The 20,145-nt window shown below is 36.5% G+C and overlaps 2 protein-coding genes and 1 long non-coding RNA gene across 3 annotated transcripts; 1 reads left to right on the forward strand and 2 right to left on the reverse strand.

Annotated features, from left to right (window-relative positions):
* Window positions 1-6,889: 6,889 nt before the first annotated feature.
* On the forward strand, window positions 6,890-7,201 carry LOC140183807 (cysteine proteinase inhibitor 1-like). The gene has a single exon (XM_072233079.1). The coding sequence runs from the start codon at window positions 6,890-6,892 to the stop codon at window positions 7,199-7,201; it is 312 nt and encodes a 103-aa protein (XP_072089180.1).
* A 2,972-nt stretch (window positions 7,202-10,173) lies between these two features.
* LOC112706262 (uncharacterized) lies at window positions 10,174-11,247 on the reverse strand. Its single transcript, XR_011868913.1, has 2 exons — window positions 10,727-11,247; window positions 10,174-10,473 (listed from the first exon to the last, which is right to left on the reverse strand). It is a non-coding gene; the product is annotated as an uncharacterized lncRNA (long non-coding RNA).
* A 6,874-nt stretch (window positions 11,248-18,121) lies between these two features.
* Window positions 18,122-19,027, reverse strand: LOC112764993 (uncharacterized). Its single transcript, XM_025810876.1, has one exon. It carries the CDS (start codon window positions 19,025-19,027, stop codon window positions 18,122-18,124), a length of 906 nt encoding a protein of 301 aa, XP_025666661.1.
* Window positions 19,028-20,145: the final 1,118 nt, after the last annotated feature.

The following is a 20,145-nucleotide window of genomic DNA, read 5'->3' on the forward strand; positions in this document are numbered from 1 at the left end:
GATCAAATCGTTATAATCAACCGATTTTATTTTAGTTTAATCAAAATATTTTATTAACCGGCTTAATATTTTGTCCAATAACAATGTGACACGTATACCGTCTTTAAAAAAAGACGTTTTTGATGTGTTTATCAGAGTGGCCACCTTAAATTTAATGGTAGGACCACATTAAACTTATTTGAAATTTTTTGAGACAGAAATAGAACGTTTAAAATGTTAGGGATCAAATTAGAATTTGACCCAAACATTAAAGACCAAAATAATATTTTACCTTTCTATTAATATTTTCTTGCAATTTATTATTCAATAGTTATATATGTCTACTTTTAATTATATGATTATGAATATTTTTTTAATTTATTAAAAAAATACAATTTTGTTCTTTCCTTTTTATTTTACCTATTTTTATATTTCATAGTTTATTTATAGTAAAAAATCACATATACCAGAAGAGAATATCAGTTTTTTACCTATTACTCTTTCATCCGGTAATATTTTTTTCTTCTATGATGCATTATTTTTATTCTTTTGATTTTATTATAAACTATAAAATATTATTATTTATTATTGTACTCGATCTCTTTTATTCTTTTTATTTTGTTCGTATTTAAATTTTTATAATTTTTATTATAAATTTTATCTTTTTTATCTCATACAAGTTAATTTAAGTACTAAAATCGTCCCTAACGTCTTGGGTCAAAATAAAAATCGTCCCCGACTTTTTTTTGTTATTAAAATTATCTACAACGTTACAAAACGTTATAAAATTGTCCTTTTCCGCTTCAATTTATTTTTTTACCATATTACCCTTCATTATTAATAAAAATAATTAAAAATAATATTAAAAAATTAAAACAAACCCCACCCCACCCGACCCCCCTCCCCTCCCACCCCTCAACCCTCCCTCCTCCCTCACTCTCTCGTAACTCCCTCAACCCACTCCTTCGCCCCCCACCCCACAACCCTCACCCCTCCCCCTCTCGTAACTCCCTCACTCACCCTCCCGTAACCCCTTCAACCCACTCCCTCATCCCTCCCCCCCCCCCCCATTCCTCATCCCTCACCCATCACTCCATTCCCGATTCCCTTCACTCCCTCACTTCCCCACCCCCTCACCTTCCCGTAACCAAATTCAGCAAAAATTCAGCAACAACAATAATCAAAACTCAGCAACAATTCACAAATTCAGCAACAACAATAATAAAAACTCAGCAAAACTCAGCAATAAGCAATAATCAAAACTCAGCAACAATTCACAAAAAATTCAAAAATTCTACAACAAAAATTTAGTTCAAAGAAGAGTGACGGATCACAGGCTGCGGGACGGCGGTGCAGCGGTGGCGGCGGCAGCGAAGATCGGCAGCGTCCATGAAGACCGGTGGCAGCGGCGAGAACCCTTCCCCTTCCCCCTCTTCTTCCCGAAATCCCCTCCCCCCTCTTCTCCCTTTGCGTTCCCTTCCCCCTTTCCCCGAGGAGCAGAGTAGCGTCGGCAGTGAAGAGCGATGGCGGTAATGAAGACCGGTGACGGCGGCGAGGAGAGAAGAAGAAGAAAAAAAAGAAGAAAAAGGAGGTGGTGGTGGTGCGGTGTGGCAGGACAACAAGGCGGCGGACGGCGTCACCTCCGACGATCCCCTTATAGAAAACTCCCTGTCCTATCTTCTCTTAGTAAAATTTTTATTATTTATCTTAAAATAAAAAATATTATAAATTACACTTTGGAGTTATAAGTCTTATCTTTATAAAAGTTAATACATATATGATTTATAGTAATCTCATCATTTATTGTTAATAATTTTTATTTAATTTTTTTTATAAAGTCTACTTTTCATGAAGATGTAATCATGTCAAAATTTTATTATAAATAGTTAAAACAGTGTATATTCATTGACGAAGTTAAATTTTTTAAGTATAATTTAAATATTTTATTTAAAATTTAAACTATATAATATTATTAATGAGTAATTATTCTATTTTAAAGATACATATAATTTTACTCATTATTTTATATGTTTTAATATTAAAAACCGTTACACTTTAGATTTAACTATTATTTTGTAAAATTTTATAGTAACAATTATTTTATTGTTTATGTTTAAAAAATAAAAAATATTTTTCGAGGGTATTTTTTAAAGTTAATTTTTAAAGATGATTTTATAAAAATTATAGCATCTAGGTTTTATAAATTAAATTAAAAATAGTTTTTAAAATAAAAAAACATAAATGAATATAAATATAAAAGTAAAGTTTGATATTTATTAGTGTAAGATTATGTTAGATATTTCAATTTTGATAAGTATAAATCAATTCTAAGAATTGCAATTACAAACAAATATATAATTTTTTTTAATTTATCAAATACAATACAAAATTTTGTAATTTTCAAAGATAATAATTTTAAATGCGAAGTAATTACTAATAAAAATTACTATTTATATACTAAATATTCTTATCTTAATACTTATATAAAAATACCGTTATTACAAATTAATTGTGTATTTAAATTATTTTTTAATTAATAAAATAAAAAAAATTCGTATATAATTGTTAAAAAAAAGTCACATCTAGGAGTAAACGCGGATCGGATTGAATATGACCAAAATTTCGATCCGATCCGCACATTTGCGGATCTAATTGGATCGGATATATTTGTAAAACACAAAAATATTTTTAAAAAGTTTATTTTCATTAAAAAATCAATAAAATTTATTTTTTCTATTCTTTTAAATATATTTACTCTTAAAATAATATTAAACATACTTTTTTAAATAATAAATTAAAATAATACAACATATATAATAATTATTAGTTAAAATAAAACATAAAAAAGAATATTTACTTATTTATTTCTTTATTTTTACGGATATGCAGATATGCGAATCGGATATACGGATACCAACACAAAATTCACAATCCAATTCGATTAGTGTGCGGATCTAATCCGATCCAAAAATTTTGTAGATCAAATCTATATCCACAATTTTTGAATTGGATTCGAATAAATATCGCGGATATGTAAGTCAAATCCGATTCATGAACAATTACATCAAAGTAGGGTTTATTATAAAAAAAAAACGGACCATAGCGGCATTCATTACTAACCAATAACCGTTTTCGGTCAACAAGTCATTATTATAACGATAATTAATAGGGAAAAAACAGAAATAAACTAAGGGAGCCAAAAATTTACCTGAATAAGCCAAGCTGAAAATTGTTTAACGAATCAGCCAAAGCACATTACTATGTAATTCGAACTAGCTTGGTTCGAACTACGTTAACATATAAATCGAACCGACTTGGTTCGAATTGCAACCAGCATACATCGAACTAGCATGGTTCGAATTACACACGTGAACAACTCCCCAGGTAATTCGAACCGAGTTGGTTCGAATTACTTTCAAATTGCATCAAATAGTAATTCGAACCAGGTTGGTTCGAATTACTCACAATTCGTTCGAAACACTAATTTCTGTTACTAGTATAGTTTCTGCGTCATGTCTTAATTTAACTCGTAGAGTTTGTTGTTCCGGTGTGCATTCAACATACATTTCATTTAAAACTCCGGAAACAAAACATATTCATCAATTATGATCCCATTCACAATACATCACACTAACATTAACAAATTTTATCACTTACCAACTACAATTAAGAAAACCGATAATAGTGGAATCTAAACGCGAAATTGAAATAACAAAAGTACCAAAGCTAGCAATACACCTAATCATGCCCCCGTGTGTGCTCTGCTCCTCGGAGCTGTGGGCAACTCCGACGTGTGTGGCCGGGCTGCCGACAAAGCCCACATCTCTTTGGCCGGTTCGGGTCTGCCTCGTCCTTTTTGGTCCATATCCGAGGGGACCTCAGACGACCCTCTCTCGCACGCCTCTTATTCGGGTCTAGGATGACAGTCGGCCCGTCATATGGTGGTCAGAAACCCTCCGGAATGGGAGGTGTGAAACCCATCCGATACACACTGAAGACCGAACTAAGACGATACACCTGGTGGACGTAAGGCTCCCATGTAAGCCGTGAGTAGGAGCAACATGCCAGTGCACGGGGACACGAAAAATGAAGTGCCTGGAAGTATCTGCAGTCACATGTCTGAGATGCAAACGAGACTCTGTAGCTACCCAATGAGAAAGAACCAGTAAGAGTTGTCTCTGCGACAGTGAACTCGGAGTTATCCCTGTCATACAAAGTCAGCGTGAAGCACCTAGCCGTCTTCAAGTTGGCTTTTATACACTTTCCAAGTGCTAACTAAATTGTTGTCCGGTTCCCTGCTGCGCCTCAGCCTCTTTCCATTTGCAAACAAATAATTCGGCCAACCTTCCGTATGTTGCCTTCACTAGCGAACACACAGGAAGGTTTCTGACACCCTTGAGGATTGAGTTCACATACTCAAAGATATTCGTCGTCATGTGTCCGAATCTACGCCCCTCATCATAATGCTGTGTCCACAATGAATACTCAATCCGGTTCGCCCAGTCACACATCGCCGGGTCTTCAAACATCAGAATATCAAACCAGTAATGGAACTCAACCTCGGTCTTAGCGTACGCCGCATTCACAAGTATCCTCATTGCGTCTTTGCCCTTAAAGGTTAGGGCGAAATTTGCCGCTACATGTAGAATGCAGAATGTCCGGTATGCAGACGGAGGTAACCATCCACCGTCAGGAGCCTCAAGCGCGGCCTTAATGCCATTATGCATGTCCGATATAACCAGCAGACCCGGCTGCGGTGTCACATGCTGACGCAGGTGGGAGAGAAAGAAAGTCCATGACTCAGCATTCTCACCCTCGACTAATGCGAATGCCACAGGGAGTATGTTAGAGTTCCCGTTCTGTACAATCGCGACAAGCAACGTTCCCCCATACTTGCCATAGAGATGGGTGCCGTCAATACTAACTAGGGGCTTGCAATGACGGAATGCCTTGATACACGGTGGAAACGTCCAGAATAGTCTGTGAAAATAAGCTTGAGACTCGTCCAACTGTGCACCGATATGACCAGGACTCGTCCTATGGACTGCAACAGTACCAGGCATTGTCAACTGGACTACTAACACCCACCTTGGGAGCTCGTTGTACGACTCATCCCAGTCACCATAGATGAGGGCAACAGCCTTCTGCTTGGCCAACAGGTTGGACGGGTGGCTGGTACGCAGGGACGGAGGAAGAAGCAACGGCAGGTCTAGAGCTAGAACCGGCTACCGTGGCTAAAGTGGTGGTATTCCGGTTCGAACCCCCGAGCTGGATACCACGTCAACCAACTTTGCCAACAGTTCTGGTGTCCTCACCTCTGGAAACTGCCGGCGACAATGAAACATGACCTGCAAGTCCTCATCACTCCCGATCGTGAAATAATCATACTTAACGGTTTCCTGGAGCACCGTGATTGGAATGTGATAGAAAAAATTCTTAACCCGTTTCACACTTTCGAGACCAAGTTTCAGCAGTACAGAGCTAACAAGGTCCTCATACCTCGTCGTAGGCCTGACGATCATATACAGAGAATCCTTATTAGTGAACTTTACACCGGAACGAGTTTTCCTCTTAATGGATCCTCTGTGGTAAACCAACACTACGAAACTCTCCTCACTAGCTATCTTACCTCCTCTAATGAGAGCAACTCACGTTCACACCATATATATACAGCTATGGTCCTCAGTAATTCGAACCACCCTGGTTTGAAATATAGTTTGTGTAATTCGAACCAATTAACCTACCTGATTAGAATTACTTGAGAAGTGTAATTCGAACTCCCTTAGTTCGAATTATAAACTTAGAGTTCGAACCAAATTGGTTCGAATTATGTACAAAATTAAATCGAACTAACCTAGTTCAAATTATATATAAATGCCCTTTGGTTGATTGATGAAACGATTTTCTTATTGGCTGATTCACGTAAAATGGAGCTTTCCTAGACTTATTTCTGTTTTTAACCCTAATTAATATTTATAATGCACTACCTTACTTAAATGATAATTAATACACATAAATGATAATTAATATTTATAATAGTCAAATAGGGACTAAAATTGAGTTAAAATCCATTTTAGTTTTTGAAATTAGCGAGTTGCACTTATTTAATCTTTGCCTTTTTAATTGGCATAATTTAATTTTCCAAATTCAAGAAAATACACTAATATAGTCCTTCGTATATCTTCCATCGATGGAACTCAACATTGCTAGTTGCATAGTTCAAACCTTGTCACGCTATATATATTAAAACGACGTGGTATGCATTTTGCCACTAAAGAAGGCACTAAATGACGTTGTTTGAGGATTTGAATAATACTAAAATATTATATTGTACCCCTCTTTTTTAATATTGTTCAAATCTTGAAATGACATCATTTAGTGCTTTTTTAGCATTAAAACGTGTAAAACATCGTTTTAATATATCCAACTTGACAATACTTAAATTATATTACTAACAATATTGAGGAGAGACTATATTAATACACTTTTTTGAATATAAAAGATTAAATTATAACAATTGAAAAATCAGAAATCAAATCAATGCAACTCGTCAATCTTAAATACCAAAGTGGAGCTTACCTCGACTAAAATTATAAAAAACTGATGGTCACATTTAATTTCTCATTAAATAATTAATTATTTATAATGTACTACCTTACTTAAATTTGACCAAAATTTGACCGCCAAATCTTCCACGTATATCGTTATAAATCTCTGTAATTTTTTAGCTATAAAATGGAAGTTGATATTGCAATAATATATACAATTCACCAGTTTACGAGTCACAGTCTGAAAACTTTTGATAAGGAAAAAAAGAAAAAGTGGACGGTTACATTCTACCAATTTCAATACAATGAGACGTGAATGCTATGTTTTTTGCATCCTCTTTGCTCTCTGCATTACCGCCACCATGGCTTCCCATAAGGAAGCTTCAGGAGGACTAATCGCCAATGGTTTGAACCCAATAAAAAATCTCAACGACCCTCACGTGGTAGATATTGCTCAATTTGCTGTGACAGACTATAATAAGCAATCTGCTGCCCATCTCAAGTTGGTGAAGATCAACAACGGCTATACACAGGTGGTGTCTGGCGGCGTAAACTACAACCTCCTCCTGTTGACATTCGGTGGCCTCCCTGATAATAGGTACGAGGCCATTGTGTTTGAGAATAATTCTCAGAACTCGAGGAAGCTCATTTCCTTCCACCCTCTTCATGATTGATGCTTGATGCATGTATTTCCTACTATATTATTATTCTATATAATCATATCCTCGTTATGTAAAGTTCATGCTTTTTTATGGGAGTAAATAAATCGAAGATAATATATAGTTATATACTGAAATTTCATACTATGATTATGATTACGATTATGCTTTCTTTCCATATATTATCGTTATTATATCATGTTAATGATTCAGTGATTCACACACTGTCCTCTATAAATTAGAAGTGAAAACTTAATAGCCTTGAGTGAAAAAATTGATTCTATCGGTTGTATATTTAGTTTTTTTTTTTTTAAAAAAATAGTGGATGGATGTGTGAATACTAGTGGTGCACAGACCCGGTCCGGCTCAAAGATCTGGCCCGGTCCCAAACACTTTAGAGACTAATTTGGTGTGATTTCATTGGGTTTAGGGTCGGGTAAGGGTCTTAAAAATAGACCCGGTCATTATTTCGGGTCGGGTCCGGGCCATAACTCGAGTCTCCCGAAGTCGGCCCGGTAGCCCGGTCATCATACACAATTAATATTTTGTGTTATTAGTGATGGATCATGACTATTTTTATGTGAAATTTAAGTATTGTAAACCTTAATATTTTGTGTTATTAGTCATTATAAGACAATAAGTTAATGTTTATGTTTAGAATGCATAAGACTTTAGACTAATGCATAATATTGTGTTATTTGTATTGATTTAAATATTTGGTATTATTAGACAATATTAGTATTGATTGTGGTTTTGCTTTAGTATTGATTTTGATTATGCTTTAATTTTAAAGAATGGTTGGTTCTTGTTATATTTTTCTAAGTAAATTTTACCATGTTAAATAATGGCTGGAGTTTTGAAAATTTGGATATTTTTACATACTAGCTTACAAGAAGGTATCAACGTAATGTAATGTTAACGGCCCGATTTTCACCCGGTATAATTGTAGCTCGAAAGTGTATTGGTTTCATCGGATCTAGGGTCGGGTTCGGGTCTAATAAATAGACCCGGTGTATATTTCGGGTCGGGCCTGAATCCCATCAAACTCGGCTTCACCCAGTCCATGTGCACTCCTAGTGAATACATTTAATAAATTTTAATTAGTCTTGTCTTTTTTTGTTTTTTATTAGATGAATTTTTAAGATTAATTAGATTGAGATTAATTTATGATGAAATAATATGATTTATTAGTATAATAATATTTAGTTTATTATTTTTTTATACACAATGATCTAATGCGGTTTAGAGAGAGATGGTGGTAAAATGATGTCTTGAGCTGTTACATATTCGGGACCTTTGATACAAATAGATGCGTCTCGAGTCCTATACAGATTACTTCTTAATACTATTTCTTTCAAATTCATTAAAATTTCATGTACTGATTCTTGAATACCTATTATGGTCGAATATTCATGTGGTATTTTCTCAAATTTTGCACGTGTGATACATGTTCTCTCTATTTCTCCAAGCAAAGGGTAACATTTATTTTCCTGTGGGTAAGGACACCATCGCCGACATAATAACCTCTATACGAAATGCTGACATGAATGGAAGAGGAACAGTTCTAATATCATATACTAACATTACTGAAAACATTGCTAAAATGCTTTTATGATAGAATTTTATTGAAAACGTGAGAAAATATAGGGAAGAGAGAAATATTTTTTTAGTTTTAACTCTACTATATAGAAGAAATAGAAAAGGATCATCTAAAACGCATTTGAATTTAAAATAGATCAGTACTCTTAGTTTACGAATCTATTTTAATTATCAACAAATTCCAAAAATTTTAAAGAGATGAGAATTGTTATTATTTCTACTTCGTGAAGTATAATGACAGACTGAGAAGCTCCATTAGAAAGAGAAAAAGATAAATAGATATATTAAGGAGTTTCACTTCGTATCGTTATTGTTGTTATTGCATTTTTTCTCCTACCTTCTTAAGGGAGTCAACGGTTACTCCTCCATCACTCATGTCTACGAGGCCATTGTATAGGAGAAACCTTAGCAAAGCTAGGTTCATGAGTCTCACTTCCTTAAGACTTATTCATGCTTAATGCTTGATGCATGCCTCATGGATTTGATATGTGTTACCTATTGTTAATATGATAAAAATATTATTCAGACATTAAAATTAGTCACTAAAATTAGTTATTAATATAATTTATTTTTAATGTATATTTATATTTTAATATGTATTTTATACTGATGACTGATTTTAGTATACACATAGCATAATCGTTCTAGCTATAGTAGTACTTATCCTCTTCCAATAAAGTTTATGCTATGGATGTGAGAGTACATAAATAAATTAAAAGTTGTTTTGGATAAAAAATAGTGTACTATGAATACGAATAAATAAAAAAACGACAGTTATTAGCTAACGGCTAACCAATTAAGACTAATAAAATTATTAACTCACAAAACTATCAAATCATGACATTAAACACATACATTAAAAATAGTAAATGTCTAATAATAGTTATATTGGAGAGATGTAATAAAAGGAAAAAGAAAAAGTCAGCAGGTAATGAATAGGATCTCTGATAGATTTCCTGATCTCACAAGCTCGTAACTAAGGTCTAAAAATCGAATCACTCATTGAATCCTTTTGATTATTGATTCATTGATTTATTGATCTAACTGGTTTAACATTAGTTTAATTGAAAAAACTGTTTTATAATAAAATAATAAATAAATTATTAATAAACTCCCTAAAACATAATTATAGCCTAATATGAATTTTAAAATATTTTTTAAATTCAAAACACTACATCAACTAAAATCTAATATAACCTTTGATCTCATTAATTATTAACAATTTGTCACTTATTAGTCATTATATCACTATTAAACTCATTAAGATCATTACAAGAAATAGAAAAAATTCACTGAATTAACCAAATCAATCATAAATATTAGATCATCTAGCTTATGCTTCAGCATAATTTTAACAAAGATTAGCAATATTTTCAGCACACAGTATACTGATCACAATTTTAACAAGATTTCAGCATAATTTTAACAAAAATTAACAAATTTTTTTAGAGACTAACAAAGATTAACAATTTTTTTCAGCATAGCATAAAAAAGCAACAAAACAGAATACAACACATCAGCTGTGAGTTGAATTAATCATTTAACAATTCAATCTGAGTAGTACTAGCAGCAGCAGAATACTAAACCAAAGAACAAAGAACTAATGTTCAAAAACTTTCAGCTACTTCGTTCAGTGTTCAACTTTGTTCCATGATTATTGTGGTATAAGAACCAACAATGGGACGACGCTGTAACAGTGAGAAACAACAATTGAAACAAGAACAATTGAAAACAAGAACTGTAAGAACATACTAATAATTAAAACAGCAATTGAAACTTCAAAATACAATAAACCAACAATCAAATAACAACTTTAAAATACAGCAAACCAACAAAAAAACAAAAACTGTAATAAATCATTAAAAGTTAAAACAACAATCAAATAAAATAATAACTGAATAATTAATACAAAAAAGAACAAGAAGAAGAAAACGAAATCACCTTAGGTTGGTGCACGTTCTGAGATTTGAACAGAACAGTGAAAGGGAATTGAAGCTTTGAAACGCGACAGAGAAGGCTAAACGTGGGTTGAACAGCGGCGGAACTGAGGCTGAACAAAGGCTCCAACACGCAATGGAGAGATGGCGAAACAGAGGGATAAGCAGCTCTAATTGGAGACAAGAGCTGGAGCCTGGCGGAACAAAGGCTGAAGAGCGACAAAACCTCGACGAAACAGTTGCAGAATCACGGTGAAATAGAGGCGGAAGCTCGGCCGAAAAGGAGGCGAAAGCATGGTGAGCAAGGGCGGAACAAATTTCTTGCAACGATTTTGTAGAAGTGAGGATGGTGGCGATGACTGGACGTTGAAGAACAGTGATGAATGGAGGGCGACGATGACTGGACGTTGGAAAATGGCGACGAGATAGATGGCTGCTTCCTCCAATTTTTGATGTCTCGCTTCTCTTCTCTGCGTTCATGCATTGAGTTCAAAAGCCAGAGAGAGATGAAGGAAAATCATTAGGGTTTTTTTTAATAATTGATGAAACAATATGTTTGGATGATTTTCAAAAACCGACCGGAATCGGTCAAACTGGCCGACCGGTTTTTTACTAGTTTGACGGTTTTTGATCGATTTTTGAAATAGGCAATTTTTTCTATTATTCGAACCGATGCAATTAGTGATTTTCGGTTTCATAGGTCTAATTGGTCGGTTCAAATTGGTTTTCAAAACCTTGCTCGTAAGTCGTAACCTCAACAAAAAGTACGAACATTCAATGGTGGGGGTGTTCTTAAACTGGAAAGAGTAAAAGTACTTCTAAACATTGCCGCTATTTGTAAGGAACCTTGCGAAATTAAAATCATAGATGATAAGAATGTGAGAATCCAATCTACTGTTCACACAGAAACTCCTCTCAAGGAGATCCAACAATTATTGTGCATTTATTAAAATAAAATATTTAAATTTTTTATTAATAATAATTTTTACTCGATTAGTCTATATAATTTTACTAAATATACAATTATATATTTGTTAGTATAAAATATATTCGAATTAATAGAATATTTTTTTATAAATTAAAAATATTTATAATTAAAAATTTAATTAAATATTTAATTACATATATTTTTTAAAAAATATTCTTTTAATTTTAATATTTTAACACAAAAAATATAATTATAAAATTAAAAATAATATAAAATCTCAATTAAAAAAAATTAATTACAAATTTAATAAAATAATAAAAATCAACAAAATAACTAAACATAATTTTATCTTATGTCCTGGCTACACATGGGGTCTAAACCTATCTTATTTTTTATGCACTACATTACCTAAATTTGACAACCCAAATCTTCCATTACTGCGTAATTCTTTGTATTCCTTCTGCTATATATTGGAAGTTGGTATTGTTTCTATTAGTATACAAGTCACAATAAGTTCCCGAGTCACGAGTTGGATATATCTTTTGAGGAAGAAAAAAAAAAAGTAGATGGTTATATTTTACCGGTTTCAAGGCATCAACATGATGAGGCTTGAATGCCATGTTTCCTCTCTCATCCTTGCTCTGTTTGTTATTATCACCACCGTGGCTTCGCGGAAGGAAGCTTCAGGAGGACTCATAGGTGGTTGGACCCCAATTAGCAATGTTAACGACCCTCACGTGTATGTTTGACATTACTCAATTCACTATAACAAAGTTTAACAAGCAATCTGGTGCCTCTCTCAAGCTGGAGAAGATCATTAAGGGTGACACTCAAGTGGTGTCCGGTACAAACTACCGCCTCATCCTCTCGGCATCCTCCGGTTTCGCCACTAGTAACTACGAGGCCATTGTGTGGGAGAAGCCTTGGCAGAACTTCAGGAGTCTTACTTCCTTCAACCCTGCTCATGCTTAACGCATGCATCTATCATGGATTTGGTATCTGCTACTATTACTATTCTATAATCATATTCTCGTTATGTAAAGTTTATATATACTTTCTGTATGGGAACAAATAAATAGAAGACAATATACTAAAATTTCATAATATGATTATGATTATGCTTTCTTTTAATTTATCAAGAAAATGTTTAATAAAAAAAATTAACTAACTTATGTCTTAAAGTTATATTTTAAAAATATAATAATAAATTTTTTTAATACTTTTAATGTATTCAATGTTTTAAAAACATAAAAAAAAATTTTTACAATAACTTTTATAAAGTATTATTTATAATATGCTTAATTTATTTTTTTAAGACAAATTAACAAAATTCAAAAAAATTAATAAAAAATAGTCAAAATTTATTTTATTTAATATTTATTAATTATTTCGTAATTAATTTAGTGTTTCACACACAATCTCCCAAATTAATTAAAATGAATACTTTTTTTGGTGAACTAGGGGGTCAAGAACCCAGAGAAACGAACGAAACAAACAACAAAATAGAAAAGAAAAGAAAAACTCAAGACCCCTTAACCTGAGGATCTCCAAGCCATCACAAAGAAGAGTGTAACTGATAAAAGGGGGGGGGGGAGGGGTTGATCGAAGAGGTGCAGGCCCATAGGGAGTTCTTGTCCCTTCTTAGCAAGGAGGTCCGCCACAGAATTTGCTTCACAGAGGGAATGCAGCCAAGTGACTTTCTGGATTCTAGCTGCCAAGACACGGATATCCTGGACCAGTGGAGCACAGGGGTGAGTGGGGCAGCATCCGCGATTGATGAAGTTAATAGCCTCGGCGGAGTCGGATTCAACAACAAGATACTGGTAGCCATTAGCAGTTGTAATATTCAGCCCATGGATCACTGCCCATAATTCTGCATGCATAATAGAGCAGCTTCCCAGGTTACATGAGAATCCCTTTAAGAATCTCCCATCCGAATCTCTCAAGACACCGCCACAAGCTGCATTATTTGTATGACCAAACCAGGAACCGTCAACATTTACCTTCACGCATCCTTCCTCAGGGCGAGACCAGCTTATAAGGGAATCACCTGCAGCTTGGATGTTATGAGGTTTTAAAGTACTTCTAGTGAATCTAAGGAACTCCTCCGATCTCACTCTAATCTGGTTAACGGCTGTGGTCACATGAACTGATTCTCCATTGAAGACAAGCTTATTCCAAAAGTACCAAATAGACGACATCGCAACACCAAATAGGCAATTCCAGTTTTTCTTATCCGACAGGTTTTGATACAACCAATCATTGAGCTTGGTTCTAAAAAAGGAGCTCCTTCCGTTAGGGGGGATAAGGCTTTTCCAGATGCTTTCAGCATAGGGCAGTCCCTAAGAACATGAATGGTTGATTCTTCATGGCACCGGCACCTTGGGCAAGCATCATCGTTGGTTAAGTGTCTTCGTCTTTTCTCTGAGTTCGTAAGAATAATGTTGTGGGTTACCAAACAAAGAAAGGTCCTGATGCGCTCCGGGCCCTGCCAATTCCACACCAACTGGAAGTTCTTGTTTGGGGGCATGTTGGTCCTCCATGGTTAATTGGTAGGCTGACTTCGTACTGAATGCTCCGTCCGAGGAAGGCCACCAGGCAAGATGGTCTGTGTCCTTCCAAGGGGACGGGGGAAAATAGCAACAATCTTCTTAATGATCTCCTCTGGCAGTGTCTTTTAAAGCTTTCCCACATCCCACTGCCCTGAAATATCAAGGAAGTCCATCAGCATCTCAGAAAAATTAATATTATTGCTTACCTGGGTTGCTGATTCACTTAGCCGGCCTACTCCGGGAACCCAGTTGTGATCCCAGAAATAGATTTGGGAACCATCGCCAATTCTCCAAATGCAATTGCGTTCCACCTTATCCCAAGAGGCACAAATACCCTTCCAAAGATTGGAATTGCTTCGCCTTTTGGTCACTTTAGGCATAATGTCGTTTCCGCATCCATATTTTGATCGGAGGATTCTGGCCCACAAGGCATCCTTTCTTGCTATAAGCTCCCAACCGGCCTTCATCATAAAAGCTTGATTCATGTGTCCTGCATGTCTAATGCCCAATCCTCCAGATTGTTTTGGCTCACAAATCTTCTTCCAATTGAGCAGGTGGACCTTTTTATTTTGGTCTGTGTCACCCCAAATAAAATTCCTGCAAATGCGATCAATAGAATTACAGGTAGCAGTAGGTAATAAGGCAGACTGCATATTATATAAAGGCATAGAAGAAAGGACAGATTTCACCAGAGTTGTTCTTCCGGCCAAGGAGAGAGAGGAGGCTTTTCAAGAGTTAAGTCTGGCATAGAGTCTGTTGATGATACCCTCAAAAGTGTGCTTTGTTACTTTAGAGTGAAGGATAGGGACACCTAAGTACTTTCCCAAGTCATCTGTTATGGTAAATTGCATGACATTACTAATCTCTGTTCTCACCGTGTGACCCACATTTTGGAGAAAAAGATTCTAGTTTTCTCTTTGCTTACATTCTGGCCAGAGCTCTTACAGAAAGCATCAAGACACTTGTTAATGATGTTGGCCTGGTCCACGCTTGCTTCTGCAAAGAGAATAATATCGTCCACAAAGCACAAGTGAGAGATAGGTGGCCCCTCTTTCTTTAGGCGAATAGGCTTCCAAAAATCGTGCTCCACTGCCACACTAATAAGTTGTGAGAGCTTTTCTATGCAGAGAACAAAAATATACGGAGAGATGGGGTCTCTTTCTCTGATTCCTCTGGTGGGTGAGAATTCTTCCAGCTCCTCTCCATTCCACAACACTCTCATTGTGGCAGTTGAGATACATGAGAGGGTCAGGTTAATGAAGCTCTGAGGAAGCCCAATGTCCATAAGGGTCTCCTTGATAAAGCTCTATTTGAGCCTGTCGTAGGCTTTTTCCAGGTCAATCTTAATGGCCATCCAACCTTTTTCCCCCTTTTTTTTCCTCATGGAGTGAATGACTTCTTGCGTGATGATGATGTTATCAGAGCTCTGTCTACCAGGTACAAAGCTGCATTGATTAGGCATAACCAATTTGTTCATAACACTTTTCAACCTGTTAGCCAGGATTTTGGTAATCACCTTATACGAAACATTACAGAGGCTGATGGGTCTTAGCTGCTTAAGGTGTGACACAGGTTCTATTTTTGGAATAAGAGTGATAAGAGTCTCATTTACCTCTTTTACCTTATCTGGATTCTGGAAGATATTTTTAGTCAGGTTGCATACGTCGTTGCCAATTTTGTTCCACTGACTCTGGTAGAAAATAGCTTGAAGACCGTCTCTACCGAGGGCCTTCCAACTACCAATGCTGAACATCACATCCTTGATCTCTTCATCTGACACGTTCCTGTCCATGGTATTAATGTCTGAGCTACTCATAGTAGGAAACATGTTTGTCAGAATAAAGGGAGTGTGGTTTTGGTTATCTGTATAAAGATTTGAAAAAAAGGAGGTGGCCATATGTTCAAGAATAGCCTTATTAGTTATCCAGTCACCGATATCATTCTGGAGGGAATCAATTTTATTTCTTCGTCTTCTGATCATAGTGGACCCATGGAAGAATTTGGTGTTACAATCCCCGAAATTGATCCAATAACTCCTTGTTTTTTGGAACCAAAGAAGTTCTTTTTGGAGGAGAATCTGTTCATATTCCACCCACAGCTCTTTTTGGAGTTTATCAAGGAAGTAGTTATGGGAGTGCCCCAGACTAGAGTTAATTCCTTGAAGTCTTCTAAGGATTCTGTGCTTTCGTCTAAAGATATCTCCAAAAATTGAATTATTCCACTCCTTTATCCTTTTTTTTGAAGTTCAGAATGCCCTCAGCTCAGGAGTCATGAACATTCCAAGATGCATCAACAGCATTCCCAAAATCAGAGTGAGTAATCCATGCCGCAAGGAATCGAAACGGTCGCTTGCCTCTATTCTGCACGCTAGCGGGAGACAGCTGTAGGCAGATAGGAGAATAGTCTGATTTCAACATGGGCATATGTTTAACAAGAGCCTCTGGGAAAGCAAGCTGCCAGTCCAGGTTGCTTAAACCCCTGTCTAACCTTTCTGCAAGATTGCCCCTCTTCCAAGTGTATGGCCAGCCAGTAAAGCCCAAATCAATCAAGCCACAAGTTGAGATACACTCCTGAAACTCCTTGCAGGCACACTGACTGTTACTCAGCGACCCACCACTCTTCTCATGGTTGTGTAGCATAGCATTAAAGTCTCCCAGCAGACACCAGGGAAGGTTAACCCTAGCAGCATATGATTTAAGGGCTTGCTAGAGTGTTCTTCTCGTCACCCATTGGGGGCTTCCATAAACAGCAGTGATGAGCTATGGCGTGGAGTTATTACCAGAGACGTTTAGGTGCACAAACTGCTTGTCATGCTCCAGCACATCCACGCTCCAAACAGAAGAATCCCAGAGACACCTAATTCCCCCAGCATGACCCACTGCATCCACTACAAATGACGTATCAAACCCTATCTTGTCTCTGATTTGGTTACCACGGACACCACTCACATGGGTTTCTAAGAGGAAGAACATATTGGCTCCATATTCATGTCTCAGATCACGGATAAGAGAAGGAAAGGCTTTACTGCCTACTCCCCTGCAGTTCCAGCTAATGATGCTCATCATCAGAACTTGATAAGAAGGAGAAGCCTGAAGGCTAAGATCACCTGCGGACCCCATGGTCCTGAGAGGACGAGGCATCCAATCTTCCACCACCTGCATCGGACATGGTCACGTCTGGCAGTTTCACTTGATTGCCCCTGTGCTCTGTAGTTCCCACACTTGTATTCGGAGGGAGCTGCTGCTTATCTGGGTTGAAGAGCAAGTTCTCTCTTATCATATGCCCATCCAGGTTTGTTCGATTACCTTTCGAAATCTTGAATGCTTCCCATCTGTCCTGCTCCATCCTCCTCATGTATTCGGTAACAACCATCTCCATACCTTCAAGCTCTGCGTTTTTTTCCTTCCCTTTTGCTGTCTTCATGGCGATTTCTGGCCCTTTAGGGTTCGTTGTGGAGATCCCTGGGGTTCTGGCTTTGTTCTTTCCATTGATCTTTTTCCTACCCAGTTCTATCGTTTATTTTGGGGGGGGGAGCAGACTTCTTTTGGGCTTGCGGGTTTTTCCCAGCCCCCGGCTTTATGACCAGTCTCTGCAGATGGATTTCCTCGGTTACTCTTTGTGCTTGGGTTAATTGAGGCCCAATCTTACCTATTGTGTCCTGGTCCACTACCACAGCAATCTCACTTCCCTGGACCATTTCCAGATTCTCCTCCTGTAGGATTCCAAATTTGGATCCCAAATTGGAAGTAATCCCCTTTGGAGAGATTCCTTCATCAGTGCTAATATAATTAGTCGCTTCTTGGTCGGTGTGGGATTTTTTCTGTCCAAATTGGGATTTCTTTCTATTATTATATTTTTTCACCAACATCCAAGGCCCAAAATCAGGGTTGGGATTCCCGTTGCTATGGTTACAGTGATTTTATTGGTTTGCGGGCCTTCCATTTTCATCAGCATCAATGTTAGATGGGGTCCCACCTTGCGGAGTGTCGGCAGCACGATTTTCTTCCGTATGGGCACCGCTGTTAGCACTGCCTTCCATGCATTGCTCCGATCTATGGCCATACTTGCCACGGGAGAAACAAATTTGGTATAAACCTTCATATTCTAGGTTTAGCTCGCAGCCAAGAACAGAAATACGTGGCACTAGTTGTTTTGATAAGTCGATCTCAACACATATCCGGGCGAACTTTCTCCTCGAATGGATAGAGGTAGTGCGATCAACCTTAAGCATATGTCCAATGGCCGAGCCAACCCTCCAAAGAAATCGATGGTTATAAAGCTCAATCGGCAGATTTGGGGTGCGAATCCAGGCGGCAATCTTTCTGACCTCGGTGGATCTGGTTAGGAAAAAAGGCCTCCATCTCTGCACTATGAGGTAGTGACCAGCAATCATCCAGGGACCTTCCATAAGCGCGTGCGCATAGTCCTCCTCATCTGCAAAATGAACCATGAAGTAGTCACGATTCATATCAATAACATGAATCTTACCTTTCTTTTTCCAGTCTCTATGGAGTCGTTGTTCCATAAACGCAAACGTGATACGTTTACCCAGCACTTTGACCATGAAGGCATTCTTCCATGGTTTACACCACTCTTCAAATTCCTCCTTAGATACAGGAATTGTGGGACAAGGGTTGAAGGGTTTCTCCTCATTTTTGTGATCATCATCGTTTCTATACCACTTATCTTCAAGGTTGGGATCATCGTCATCCATGTCTAATGAGGCGCTATGGTCTTCCTCAAATCCATGACTAGCCAACAATGTATCCCTATAGGTTCCCTTCATAGGGCCAGGCATGTTTTCATCATCTTGGATAATATCCATCTTTTTCGATGGTTGATTGAGATCCACTTCCTCCCAAGTTTTGACTTTTTAGTGCTTCTTTGCACTAGGTCATCCTTCTGCATGGAAACCCTAGCAGAGCTTTTTTCTGGCATAGTATTTCTTTAAAATGAATACTTAATTGCATTGATTGAGTGAGAATATAGATCCAGCTGATTGAATATTTGGCTTTTTTTTGAAAAGTCACGGACTCATGGGTGCGTATGTATTTAATAATTTTTAACAATAATGTTCCACATCCATGTAAAAAATACATCTAAGTTATCCAAGCATATTAAGCTAGAAGCGCGTCTAACACCCCTCCCACTCGTTTGTGATACACGCGCTGCATATAATGTAAACCTTTTTTGCTGCAACCTAAACCTTTGCTCAACGTAAACCTTCTGCTGTAACATAAACCTTATGCTCTCTTAGTTCTTTCTTTGCACGCGTTCTTCTTTATTGATCTGCATTGCCTTCAACGTAATAAGCTTCGTCGTTCTTCTCATCTTCTTCATTTTCTTTTTTCGATATGCTTACGTTGCATTTATCTTTTTCGTTTTCTTCTTCGATATGTACTTCTCAATCGAAATAATGAATGATTCAACTTCAAATCATTTGAATGAGAGTAATTTGGATTATTCTTCTTAAACGAATCAAGTGGACGAGGCTTGGATTATTCAATTTTGAATCAAATTGAATGGAATGCAATTGCTAATAATTTGAATTAAATTGAATTGAATGGATGCAAGTGTTCTGAATTGAATTGATAATCTCTAAATTGTAGACACAAGTGTTTTGAATTTGATTTTATATAATGGATGATGTTCCGTTCATTTAGTATTATACAATTGTTTTACCTTAATAACTTATTTGGTTCATTATACAGAAAGCTGTTTTGAATTTGATTTTATATAATGGATAATGTTCCGTTTATTTTATACTATACAAATGTTTTACCATGATGACATGTTCAGTTCATTATGCAGAAAGCTGTTTGAATTTGATTTTATATAATAGATAATGTTCCATTCATTTAGTACTATACAATTGTTTCACCATAATGACGTGTTCGGTTCATTATGCAGAAAGCTGTTCGAATTTGAATTTATATAATGGAT

This window comes from Arachis hypogaea, chromosome 1 (genome assembly GCF_003086295.3).
Source record: "Arachis hypogaea cultivar Tifrunner chromosome 1, arahy.Tifrunner.gnm2.J5K5, whole genome shotgun sequence".
Taxonomy (NCBI): Eukaryota; Viridiplantae; Streptophyta; class Magnoliopsida; order Fabales; family Fabaceae; genus Arachis; species Arachis hypogaea.

Coding starts and splice junctions, on each gene's coding strand:
- LOC140183807 (XM_072233079.1), top strand. CDS start 6,890: ATGGCTTCCCATAAGGAAGCTTCAGGAGGACTAATCGCCAATGGTTTG.
- LOC112764993 (XM_025810876.1), bottom strand. CDS start 19,027: ATGGATATTATCCAAGATGATGAAAACATGCCTGGCCCTATGAAGGGA.